The following is a 14,994-nucleotide window of genomic DNA, read 5'->3' on the forward strand; positions in this document are numbered from 1 at the left end:
ATAAGTTAAATGGTGAAACTCATTAATAATTTTATTAAAAAAATAAAATTAAACCGTCTACTTTTACTATGTAGGAAAGATATGAATAAGGAAATATATTTACTCCCCTTCCTCCCCTCTCTTCAGTTATCCATCATTTATCCCCAGAAACTCAGAAAATTTTACTTCGCCGCCTTTGTATTATATATATATATATATATATATATATATATATATATATATATATATCAACATGATTATAAGTTATTTCTCATATTTTGAAGAATAGATAGAAAATAGTAGAAATGTAAATAAATATATACATATATTATTAATATTTGAAAAAATATTTATAAAAACAAGCCCTGTATATATCTGATTTGTTCCTTATTTTAAATATTATTATCTATATTATCTGGATATTTTATATAAGTTATATTATCATAAAAATTGTTACATAAAAATATTCAATTGTGTGCTAAATAATTTAATTAAATGAAAACTATATCGAGTTAATTTAACTTGTTAAATCAGTCCTATGTGAGATACATTAAAGTCACAGCCAATATGAATATTTGACTATAAATTAATAAACAAACTAATACGTTAAACACGGGTAAATATACACATGAACAGAAGATAGGGAAAATAAGAAAGGAGAAGAAACGCTCTTGAAACTCATTTAGTAGGATAAAGACTTGTCTTCGACATTCATCTCGAAATGCTAATGCAATACATTTCAAATGGATAAGTCTTCTGTAGATCCGTATTCCTACGCAAATCCAGGTATTTTAATTACATAATTAATTATATGAGAACGTAATATTAAACATTTGAGGTACACTCTTCTTATCTTTGCTTGAAAAAGAAAAAATAAAGCTTGTGACATCCGACAATAATGATTTTATTAGCATGTTTAAAAGTTAAAAATTGTCATGCATATCTCATTCCTAATTTTTTTAAATATTTGATTGTATTACAACTTGTGCGTGTCTCCTTAAAAGAATAAAGTACAAATTATATAGCATTTTTAATATTAATCCATACTGTACAAAACAAGAAAAGGAAAACACAATACAAAGTTTTAAATTACAGTATATTATGTTTCTAAAGTACTTATGTTTAATACATATATATCTACGGTAAATATTTGAATATCTTTCAATTTCTGTGATTATTTAATTATTAGATATTGCTAGGATAATTCATACCCATTTAGAATTATTCGTCGACTTTAATGAAACAGTCCTTCGCGGCACGGCAATTTTATTTATAGAAATGGAACCTGAATATGACGAAATAGTTAGTAAACATTTTCTTTTATTTTGAGCACAGTTTCGTAATTTTTTATTTGTAATTAATATATAACAATTGAACAATTAGATTTTAGATATCTACCAACTCAATGAAGATAAGATGGATGTCTTAGAATACTTCAGTAGTGATAAATTAAAATATAACGTTAAACAAAACCGTAGTGTTGGAAGTAAATCTGTTATTATTCGGATACCGCACAAATATAGAGGTCGTTTCACTGAATATAAATATTGCAATAAGCCATATCAAATTGACTATAAGTAAGTATAAAATGTTTCAAAACCTGCAGATTTCAGAAAATATTGAAATAAATATTTTATACGTAAAAATTTATCATATTTTACAGTTGTGCAATTTTGATTATGTATGAAACACGTAAAGATTCTCCTGTACTGTATTGGTTAAGAAGTGACCAAACTTCTGATGGCACTCATCCTTTGCTAATAACTAACAACAAGGTAAATTATACGATAAATTATATGATAAATAAATAAACAGTAAATTCTATAAATTCACAGTAATGATAACACATTTTTAGTTTACATATGCCAGAGGAATATTTCCCTGTCAAGATTCACCATCTGTTAGATTTACATTCACCGCGGAGGTAAGAATTTAAGTAGTTATCACTTATATTTTATATGTATATACATATATTAAAGATGTTTTATTTTTTCATATTTCCTCTTAAAGTTAAATTCTTGAAATAATTTTTAGACGAAAGTCTTACTGCAAAAAATGTCGAAGTTATAATAGTTTTATAATAATTTTAAATTAACAGTGATTAAAATTCACTAATGACACAGATGATATTTTATCCACTCTCAGACACGATAGTATGACAAGTAGGAATGATGAAGATCTCCTTTACGCAATACTTCTATTAGGAAATTATTTCCGTTTTTCTAAGGTATCTTTTTATATGTTACAAATACACAAGCAAGATACGGTATCATCTATGATGTCACTTACCGAAATGAATTTAAAATCAGGATTATTTATCTCGTACGGTAAACTTTTATATTTTGGTAGACAAACTACTTTTGACGTGAAAAAAAGATGTATTATTGTTAAATTGATAATTAATTTAATTTGTTATTATTATTCCAGTTTTAGTTTGGTATTGAGTTTCAAAAATCAATAATTAACTATTAGCGCACAGTTTGCAGAATTGGAAAATATGTTTAAAAATTTAGCAGGTAAAACATTGTTTATAAAACTATTAACTTTCATCGCTGTTAATATAAAAACTATTATAACCTTGACATTTTTGCATTAGAATTTCCGATTGTAAATTACTTCAAAAATACTTTAAAGAAAGATTCGGCACAAATAGGGCACAATTTATATAGGATGTGTCAAATAAGTCTGCATATCTCAAATATATACGCTATTTATAGACATATAAAAATGAGTTATTTACAAAAGCTGTATAACATCTAATATACTACAATATGATATTAATAATTGTTCTGGCGTGGAGACAGTTTCGGAGGTATCATAATTATCTGCACTTTTTGAAATTATATGGTTTTCTTACGCAATACTATCCCTGTAGTTATTTTGTATACAAAAGTATTTAGATACAGAAATAAAAAAAAATCTACTTTGTAAGATGTTCAATACTTTATGCTAATACGTTAGAATAAAGTATAAAATTTCTCGTAAATTATAGATTTTTGATATTTTACTTTAATATTTTTATATATAAGATAGAGGAAACATATTACGTATAGAAAATAACATAATTCCATTTTAAAAAGTGATTAAAAAATCAATTACCACGAAATCCCTGCAACGCCTTCATCCAGTGTACAAAATTACTAGTAGCATTGTTACTTGTCCTTCTGATGTGTTATATAACTTTCGTCATTAAATAATTTTCATGTTCTCTAAAAATAGTATAAAAATAATCGAGGTGAACAGGGTTATTACTCCATACTATATGACACATATGGTGACTAATAAATGATTACCAATATTATTTTAAAAATAATGAAACTTTGAAATAATGAATCTTTTTATAAAACTTTTTATAAAACATAAAAAGATATACAGAATGCCCAACAGAACAACGTTTAAGAGGAGATTCTTAATATCACGTTGAGATGTAAGTCCTAATGATAAAATGTTGAGCGAAATTATTTTTTTTTGACGTAATAAATATCAATAATTAGAAATATTAGTTACTGTATCTTCGCTTACATAATCTTTGCATCGATATTTACAAGAGGCAATAATTAGCTTTCACTTTTAGCATCGTATCATATTCGAACGCAAATCTTAGGCGGTATACTTCGTTAACTTTTATAGTTAAAAAATTATTATAGCCTTGACTTTTTTAAGATAATTAGAACTTTCATCTCAAAATAATGTAAGACATTTCATCTTAAGCGTTGTTCGGGTCATTACGAGATACCCTTTATATTTATAATTTTATGATATTTTCTCATATGCTATTTTAATTAATTACAGAAATATTAATTATGATAAATAACGGATTCCTGACAATTATAAGTGACATATATGAGTCAGGTGTGATAATAAACTATTGCGGAAATAAAACTTTTCTTTTGTCAAAAAATAAAATACGTTGAATAAAGTCATAAATTATAAATTGCTTGAATGTTTTGGCTTGAATGATTAGGCGATGCATACAAAAAATAGCAGTAGTAAACTGTAATTCATCATTGAAAATTTAAAAAGTGTCGCAATCCTTTTAAACATATTCAGTAATTTTTGTCAAATAATAAATTACAGTTTATAAAATAGTCGGTGTTTAAAATTGATTAAATATAAATATAAACTATGAAGTCCGTTAAAATTAATTAAACTTGAATATTTCTCGTCTAAATATTTTTGATTAAAAAGGACGTGTGTATTTGACGTGAGATGAACATTGACCGAATAAAAGTTTTTTGTCTATTAAAATTATCGGTAAATAAGCTTTATTTGTGGACTTTCCGTGTCTATTTGTAAAACTAATTTGGTTGTTCATTGATAAAGAGCATCTGAGCAATTAATTTACATAGATATGGCCTCTTTTAGACTCTCGATAATATCCCAGTCAAAATCATGGTCTAATTGTAACCCAAACAGAACAATAAGCAATTATGCTATAAAAATAATGTCAAAATGATTAAAAAATGATTGTTAAAATTATTTTTCAATTCATTTTAATTCCATTTTTAACGTCATGACTTCTTGTTCTACTTAGGAATCTATAGTATGAAATAACTCAACAGGTAGACATGCTTCAACGAATGTGATGTTTATGTTCAGATATACTGCTTCTTAATTGTCTAACCGTTCGATAATCACATACGCAGCATCGCAGTTTTTTTTTTGTCAATTATTGGGTGTGCCAAAAAATTATTACGTTTTTTTCTTGAAAACAGATTTTTCATGAAACAAATTAATGTTTCTCAACGCAAGATTTGGATATGTTCTTAGTAATCTCTTCTTAGTAATCTTTTTCTTCCAGTAATCTCCCGTGATGGTAAACATCGATTAAAGTCAGTCAATGCCTCTATTTTGTCGGTATCATCTTTGTTCTTCCTGAGCATAGTGCATCCTTAACATCAAAATCTGTTGACCGAAATTTTGCGAACCAATTCTAACATTGTCGTAGTTTCAAGGCATCTTCATCATACATATTACACTTAACTTTTTATGAGCTTGCATAGCGTTTTTTCCTTTTCGGAAGTAATAGAGTAAGATATTCTTTTTAATTTCCGTATTAAAATCAACATAAAAAGATAATTCTTAAATCATGTATGTTTTTTCTAAAACAAGCTTTAAAGAATAATCTGTCACGATATATAGTTAATTGCCATTTAAAATGAAGTTATATTTCAAGGGTTTTTCTGGAAAAAAACGGAATTACTTTTTTTGGGTAATTCAGAACATTATTCTTCCAGAAATGTGATCGAGGATTCTTATAGATTTTGATAAATTATAACCTTTTAACGCTAAAAAAAGGAAACTCGTACATTTTTATTATTAAATTGAATATATTTTTCTGAGACACTTGGAACAGGAGGGACAGTGAACCATGCGAATTGATTATTGAGTCGGAATGTTTTTTGAGTCATTTATTAAGTAAGTAAGTCAAATTGTAAATGATGTCAAAAATAAATTCTAGTGGGTACTGTCTTTATTAAGTAATATATTAATAAAAAATTTAAAGTTCTTTGCGTGACATTCAAAATTAACTCAGTTTTTGTCATGATGATGATTCAAACCATTGTTTTCCATTCATGTTGCTTACCATATAATTCTCGGCATATCATGAAGCCATGCGGAATGTCAACCGCTTTTGGGTGATAATTTTGACTTTGAAAATTGATAATAACTCATTATGAACTTTCACGACTTTCTCAATTAAGATGTGGATATGTATTTGATCTTGATCTGAGGAGGGTGCTCAAAATTAGAAAGAAATATGTAATTAACTTATAATTGATATCTTTAATATAATTGATACCTTTAATGTTCTTAACAACAATTACGTTTGACTTTTCTATATCACTGTTATTTATTATATAATTTATTATATAATTTATTTTACTGTATAGAGAGAGTGAGAGAGAGAGAGAGAGAGAGAGAGAGAGAGAGAGAGAGAGAGAGAGATAGGTCATTACTTATATTTATCTTTCATTAATTAAAAATTTTTTTCTAGATTTCTGTACCAAATAATTTCAATACCATTATAATATGTGGGAGGACATGTAGACCTATAATAAATGATGGAGACCGATACATATACATGTGTTTTGAAATGTTTCCGATGCCGTCATATTCAATGATTATTATAGTTGGTTCATTAGAAACCATACACCTTGATTTACAACATAACGTCAGTTTGTGGGTCGAAAAAAAATATATTGAGCAAAGTAGATCATGTTTCGCAAATTTCCATCATATTCTTACTATTGCCAAAGAATTGTGTGGTCCTCTATATAAATGTACAGGTAAAACATCAAATAATTGTCACATTCCAAAAAAGATTAATGTGGATTTTACACTACGATATGTTTATTATCTCATAGTAGGGGACTTTCCTCTATACTATAAACACGTTAAAAGTTATGTACAACAGGTTATTAAAATCATCCGATGTTTTTTAAAGTGTAAATTGAACTATACTAAATTGAATCAAATTGTTATGTACAATGATATTTTTCGTGAATGATTATTTACTATTAATTTTGTTTTATAAACGTATATTAAAATGATAATTGTAGATGATGTACGTGAATACAATATATGTGTGCTTCCACCAAATATCCCAGAAATTGATTTGTCATGTCTTTCAATGATATTTGTGTCATCAACTTTACTTAACGAAGATTCCTTTTTGATATGCAGTACGATTGCTCAAAAAGTTGCTCAGAATTGGGCAGGAGGTTTAGTTACGTGTACAAATTTCCAACATTTGTGGTTAAATAAAAGTTTTAGTACCTTCATATCTAGAAGAATTATGTATTTTATGTATCAGCAAAATATAATTCCTGATAAAATGTCATTTCTGGAAAGAAAAACCGTTAACGATCTTATAATTAAGGTAAATCATTAATATTTCATTCAGACGGAAACTGTCGAAATATACACATTGAAACTGTTGATTGATAACTGATCAATGATTAATAACAACAATTTACTCTTTTACAACTTTACAGAATTACTTACTTATACACATTTATATTTCGCATACGTATTCGTATTTCTACATACAGTAAATCAAGTAAGAGCGTGGTCTTACTCAAAGCTAATAAAAGATATCGCCCTATCATGAAATCTATCATGAATTCATAGAGAGCACCTTTTTCCTTGATGTACTATCAAGGAAGAATTGTCATTTGAACTTTCATAAGAGAATCATATTAAGCATCATAAATACCAAATACGCATCACGCTGTGTACCTCTGCACTCACCCGAAAGGTCCAAAAATGTCACAATTAGCGACTGCTAAATATGAAAAAGTCGAAGTCATTCGTACAGAAATGGGTGCAGTGATATAATGTGGCAAAAAATGTCGATGATTTACCGGAATGTGGCTTGATATGCAAAGTGGACAAAAAAGACGATAAAAAAATAGTAAATCTGTTTTAACACGGAATCCTGGCTTAACACTGCGTCAAGGACAAGCAAAATTGAAGCAGAAAGGTTTAGATATATCGTACGAAACTATTCGAACCTATCTCGGGGTTAATAACATGAAAATGTTGCACACAGTTTTTTATAAATTAATTCGACCACGCTCTTCTTACTTGACTTACTGTACATATACTTATCTGCATTCTTACCTCATTATTTTTCTTTAAATTTTGTTAATATTACAGATAAATTCACTTGATATTGATTCTGGACAGAAACTAGTACCTAATTTGAAAAATATTTTACCCAAAGATATCACAAAATGTGTAATTGACGAATTGGGATATATTCTTTTGAATTACTTAGAACATTTTTTAGGATCAAGACATTTCGAATTATATCTTAAATCTTATTTTTGGGATTTTCGTTTTAAAAGTATAAATACTCATGATTGGCTGATCCATCTGTTTTATTATTTTGTTGACATACAAGAGGTAACATCTTTCTGTGTAAACATATTAGAATTTTAGCATTTATTCATTGAATTAACATATAATAACTCTTATGTATCTACTTCTAGAAACTAAAATCAATATTGACTAAGTGGATTTATGGACCGAATTTAAGACATATGCCTATTGAAGATATATGTACTTTGTATCCCGAGCTGCATTGTCTAATGACAAAAAGTCAAGGATACCTATTAGCAACACGGTGGATCACGACAGAAGCATTTAATAATTTTGCTTTATTGTTGAATGAATTAAAATTTTGTAATAATAATCTTGAGAGAAGAGAATTCTTATTCCACTTATATGCATCGAATGCGATTTTACCGGTTGCAAAGTTATGGTGGCTGCGTCATATGTTTCCTCTTGACGAGCAAACCTGTGAAAATCGGTAAATATTGCCGGTATATCTATATTTAAAAATTGATTTGAAATTATATAGCATAATGCATACGTATCTCCTAGGTTTCTTTTGCTACTTTTGTACATAAAAAATAAATGGTTGGAAATGATTCAACCTGCTTTGGAATTTGTCCGCGAATATTGTTCACCAATGTTTGCGTGTCCAATATTTAGTGAATTGTACGAATTGGAAGAGGCGCGTCACCTGGCGATCTCAGGGTTTATAGCCATTGTGGAGAAGAAGTGCAAAATGCTTCCCTCAACCATTCAAGAAGTGGCATATATTCTTAAAATTAATTTAAAGGATATATATATATTAACAAGTGAAGGAAGTACTCTGCATGTAAAAACAGGACATGTTTGAAATCAAGAAGAAATCGTAATGAGTTAATTTAAATGAATACGAAATAATTATAAACTAAATATTATAATAACTACACTGTTAGAAATGTAATCACGAGCTTCCTTTACATGTAGATGAAGCTCATGGTTATGAATGAAATTAAAAGTAATGAATGATTTAACTGAAAATTAAGTTATAATTACTTTAATGTGATTAACGTGTACATTAAATTTATGAAATTTAATGTATTTGCAATAAAATTTTATGAAAAGTATATTAAATTTCATAAATTTTTATGAAAAATATGTTAAATTTTATATATAGTTACACAAATATACTTTTTAATTATAAATACATTAAATTTAATTTATTCAGTCATAAAATTAAATTTAAATTGCGTAACTCAAAAGGTATTAAAATTTAAGAACATTTCTAACATGTAATGTTAATTATTTGTATATAGATTAAATTGTATTTTAATAATTACTTAATAAAAAGTATAAACTTAGTTCTGTTATATATATTTACATGTGTAAAAAATATGTAGAATTGCTTTCTTTTGTATGGTTCTGTCTATGGATGCGTTCGGGGAGACACTATTCGCGCTATGAATGCAAATGCTACCAATGCTGTTTATGGAGCTAATAACACGATAGCATTAATAAGCTCCATAAACGATTCTATCGTTTGGTAGTGTTTAATCAGAGAGATTTAATCTTCGTCGAAGTTAAGTTAATGTAGGAGATTCTGTTTTCAATCACCAACGACTTTCTTTGTAATAATTAAATGTTTTACTTTGGTAGTGTATACGTAACATTTTTTATTTTCTCGTAGTGAATAAAAGAACGCAATCTTAATTACAATTTCTATAATGACTTGCTGCTAGGCCAAAATGAACGATGTAAATTCGATAAAAAATTAATAGTTACACTGAGTAAATTAATCAGCTAAAAGGAGGAATTCTTGAGTATCTGTTGTCGATTCGAGAAGAAGCATATCTACGATTAATTATGTCTATACCTATCTAATTATATTGTACACTCTATACGTGTAAGAAAAATACTAAAAGAAATAATTAAATGTAATTGCAGCATTTGCAATATTTTGAAAAGAAAAATTGCGATTATATCATGTAATTAATATTCAGTGTATAATTATATACACATTGGTATGAAGACATTTATTGTACGGTTAGGAATGAAAAGCTATTTTGCAACGCTTTTTTGCAAAACAGTTTTTTTTTTCGGAATGCAACTTGCTCACCGAGTAATTGGTTCTTATTCATAAATCGACAAATAAATATGAAAGAACAATTTTTCTTGTCCTGTCTTTATTTTTTATTTAAAAAAAACAATAAAAATATTTATGTTCATCATCTATTAATTATTTTTCATTTTTTTGCTTATAATTGTTCTTGTGTACAGACAAGAGAAAAAAAAAGTATATTTTGTTTATATAGCGTCTCGCATTTTCTCTTAACGACGTATTCTTAATGTAATTTAGAGATGAAAATCTTATTATAAAAATGTCGAGGCCATAATAGTTTTTAAGTTAATACTGATAAAAATGATTCACTAATCACAAAGTTTCATATAGATTTTATATAGAAGCAGAAAGAGTTTCTTATTTTAAGCAGTTTCTATATTTAAGCATTTTATTAATAAGAATATCATTGAATATTGATATGATAATCTCGATGCTTTTAAGAAAATTTCCTAATAGCACTTTTACTACTTGTCATATCATTATGTCTTAGCGAAATGTCAGTTCTGTTACTAGTGAACTTTAATTGCTATTATTTTAAATTATTATAGCCCCAACATTTTTGTATTAAAATCTTTATTTCTAAATTACCTCAATGATACGTGTTTAAAAAGAAACAGCATAAAGCTCCTTAGGATAATCCTGAATACATCCTGAATATCCTGTGACATAGTATATGAGATATATTTAGGACATTATACTAATTGTAACATTAAAATTAAAAAATTTAGAATGTCCTTAGGCTTAATAAATATAATAAGTGCCTAAAAAAATTATTTTTCACAGTGTTATATTGGACCTTTATAATTATACATTTATATAGATTACTTTTTATGAGGTACTTTTTATTTCAGTATTTTAGTCTGTTTTAATAATATTTAAAATGATTGCGTATAGTAATTACACTAAATACACTACTACGGCAAATATACGCTGGGATTTATGTCACAGAAGTCAGAAAAAATAGAAGGAATGGGGGTAATTTTCTCTCAATTACTCTATTACATACCGTTATGTTATATTAGTTTTGTGTTATAATTTCAGCTCCTTGCTGTTAATATTAATGATATTATTATGAATTAAATTGATTTGTCACTGTAGTAAGTAACGCCATCATAAATTAATTATATTCTGCATAAAATGATTACTGTAGGACGTGCAAAGTTATTTCGTGATACACGAGTGTAGAGGAATGGTAAAGCATGTTGTATAAATTATACTTTTCTTATCGTATTTATATTTTGTCAATTTCATATTGCTGTTTAATTTAGTTAAAATCCAACTATATTATGTAAATATAAAAATACTTTCAATACAATACAGAACTAAAATGAAATATAATTTCCATGGGAAAATAGCAATTATTTTTAAATTGCTATTTTATCTCATTTTTTGCACTAAAAATAAGTTTTTATCGCAAAAGTGATAATAAGCGAAATAACTTTCAATGGACTTGAAGTAAATAATCTTCAAAAGCTCGGTATTGCTGAAGAGGACTCCAAAGTGAGTTGAAATGTACAATCAATTTGGAATAACGACGATCCTTCTTGAAAAGTAATAAAAGTTTTGATATCATGCCTTGCGCTCTCTCTCTCTCTCTCTCTCTCTCATCACGCTTTACTATCATTAGCCTTGAATGAATTTATTTGTTTGTCGTGTTTAAAAATTTAAGAGTTTGTATAATTGTTATATTTTAATTTTTCTGATAGAATTGTATTTTGGAAAATGAATGAAAATAGTTAATATTAAGCTTATCTATTTCTTAAATCAAAAATTCATAATTATAACCGAGTTTTAATCATTTTATATTGTTACATTTATACATTTTATATGTTTTATATTGTTATGAAGCTTGATGATATTTAAAAGATGGAAACCAAAAGTCATTCAAAACGGAAGAATTTTTTTTTAATCTTAAGATGAAGAACTATTAGTCAATTAATTTTGAATAGTTTCGTTTTAGCTCCATTTCGAGAAATTAAGCTTTTTCAAAAATTTTATAATTTAAAATTAAGATAGATTTTCAGTCACACTTCTTAAAATTATAGCAATAAATTGAAAAATTCTTTAATTGTGCGATTTTTATGAATTTTTAATTTTAACATCCCATGCAGGTATGTGGCACAAAGTGAGGAAAGAAGATAAAAGAAAAGATGCTTCGCGGTTAAAGAGTTGCCGACAATGGAAGCACACCGCGCCATGAATTGATCGTCAATGAATAGAATCTACAACCTAAATTTGTAGATTAAAGAATATTTTCAATATTTAAATGGACTTGCCTTCTAGAGATCCGTATTCTTATGCAAGACAATTTGTGTATTTTGATTATAAAATTAGATATATGAGAATATAAAATTAAACAATTACAGTTTTTTTTATCTTTACTTGAAAAAAGAATAAAACGTGGAACATCTAATAACAGAGATTTTATTAACATGTTTGAAAGACGAAACCGTTTTGCATAGCTCGCACCGTATAATCAACAAATTATTCGACTGTATCATGACTTGCAACATTCTGCATGTCTCCTTAAAAATCCAAAATACGTATTACCCATAGCATGATTCTTAAAATAACTCTTAAAATTACATTCTTAAAATCTCTCTTTATTATAAAAATAATACAAAAAAATGTATAAAAGGTGTAATTACGTTATTCCCTATGTGCTATTATGCTTATTATACATTTATATATCCTTATTAAATATTTGTATAATTTCTCAATTTCTATAATCTTTCAATTATTAGAATCTGCTAAAGTAATTCATATCTATTTAGAATTATTTGTCGATTTTGATGAAAATATTCTTCCCGGCAATCTTTTCGGGACAATTCTGTTTATAGAAAAGCAAAGTGGATAATGACTAAAGAACAACGGAACTTCTGACGGAGGTTGTGCATTATGTAGAGCGGACTAACTTGAGTCGGAAAGATCTCTACCATTTTACCATTTTACATTTTACAATAGTTAACGAAATATTAGTCTCTAAAGGTTACCGAATCTCCGAATACCGCGTCCGCTCGACCTACTACTACGTCAAGCAAATGGCCTAGGAAGCGTGTCATTCGGAAGCTCCGAACAAAATAATAAAATATTATTTGTTCTAATTATTCATATTTTATATCAATTTTATACCATATAAATAATATAGTATGTATTACATTATATATGCGGTGTAAAATTTCTATGAAGAATACTTTATATTCAATATAAAATAAATTTTCTGTTACCATCACGATAAAAAGAATGAAAAAACACCAGAATTGGTGGTATTTATTCAATTTATTGCATACATAATATTTGCAAATTTTCTGATTTTCAACTTTGAATGGTTTAACACATAATACCTTTTATACGTGATTCTACAATATATTGCAAATACTTAAGAAAAAACCCTATATCAAACAAATCTTAGGCGACCCAAAGAATATGTTATTCATAAGGTATTCATTCTAAGAACCAAACCAATATTTTGATATTTACACAAAATTTTATATTATTATTAATCTCATTGTTTTTTAAATGAGATGTGATAATTTAATTATAATACTATAATAAAAGATTATATACTATTATAATAAAAGATTTAAGATTAATAATAATAAGTTTTGTGTGTGTGTGTGTGTGTGTGTGTGTGTGGTTAATGTCCGGACAAAGATACATGTCCGATCATTGGGATTACCCATTTTCTTATCTTAAAGTGACTTTATGCTTTAGGAGAAAAATATTTCAATAAATATTCATTAAAAGTTGAACGAATAAATGTGCAGTAGGGAGAAATAATGTTTATGTATTTTCGTATATGGATGTTGTTAATAATGATATTTTGTCAAATAAAATTACAGACATTATCTTATACAATTCAATTCCTTTATAATTATAGCAACCTAAAATATGAAAATATTTAAAAAAATTACAACAAAAATTTTTGTAATATATTTTATGCTTTAGTATTTTATGTTTAACGTATTTTGAGATATTGTACGTATACAATAAATAATCACTTTGTAAACTGTTCAATTTTTAACTTATTTATTTATTCATTATTATGTTATTTCAGTATTTCTAACAATACTTCATTACTTTAATCATTTTTATACACTTTTAAGACAAAAATATGTATGGATGGGAAAAAGATGTATAAATATATATATATATATATATATATATATATATATATATATATTGTACTATAGTAATAATTGTGAATTATAGTATATATATATATATATATATATATATATATATATATATAAACACAATTAAAACAATTTAAAGAAACATACAAAAATTTACTAAATATATACTAAGGTACATATACTTAATCATGGGGGGCGACTCCACTATGTTTGATATGGAGTACACTGAATGATTCATTGTAATGAAATTCCGTACACTGGATTTTATATCTGTATAATATATGATCGAGGAGATATTTAGAAATTAGAAAATGTAATTTAAAAATTACAAACTTACGAAAAATATCACTATATTGCTTGAAGGATATATAGTGTATTTTTACATATATAACAATCCTGAAATTAGATCTTGTATCAGAATACATAAAATTTATTCGCGTTCTTTACCGATTCAATTACATCAACTTGTTCGAATGAAAGATTTTTTTATTTAAGACATTTAAATAGTTATCTTTGATCAACAATGAAAAAAAACGTTTAAATCATATTGCGACATTGTACATTTATCGAGAAATGGTAAATAAGTTTAACATGGAGGAGCTCATTAATAATTTTATTTAAAAAATTAAATTAAAGTAACTATTTTTGCCTTGTAGAATAGATATATATATAAGGAAATATATTTATCCCCCCCCCCAACGCTCCTAAGCCATCCTAAGCGCTCCATCAATCTGTCTTCGGGAACTACATACACTGAAAAATTTTACTTCATCGCTTTTGTACTTAATATATATATCCACATGATTATAAATTATTGCATATTGTGAAGAACAGATAGGAAATAATGGAAATTATGAAAATAAGGTATATACAGATATATTTATATATATTTGAAAAAATATTTAAAAAGACAAACCATGTGTTTATCTGACTTGTTCTTTG

General features: G+C 26.6%; 1 protein-coding gene across 1 annotated transcript; it reads left to right on the forward strand.

The window, feature by feature from the left end:
• The first annotated feature begins 344 nt into the window (after positions 1-344).
• Positions 345-11,516, forward strand: LOC105150329 (leukotriene A-4 hydrolase-like). Its single transcript, XM_087410408.1, has 10 exons — positions 345-765; positions 1,169-1,281; positions 1,363-1,556; positions 1,643-1,754; positions 1,835-1,903; positions 5,978-6,269; positions 6,543-6,862; positions 7,642-7,890; positions 7,977-8,296; positions 8,371-11,516. Exons 1-10 carry the CDS (start codon positions 723-725, stop codon positions 8,669-8,671), a joined length of 2,013 nt encoding a protein of 670 aa, XP_087266534.1. The 5' UTR covers positions 345-722; the 3' UTR covers positions 8,672-11,516.
• Positions 11,517-14,994: the final 3,478 nt, after the last annotated feature.

This window comes from Acromyrmex echinatior, chromosome 10, assembly GCF_024713525.1.
Source record: "Acromyrmex echinatior isolate Ae372 chromosome 10, ASM2471352v2, whole genome shotgun sequence".
Classification (NCBI taxonomy): domain Eukaryota; kingdom Metazoa; phylum Arthropoda; class Insecta; order Hymenoptera; family Formicidae; genus Acromyrmex; species Acromyrmex echinatior.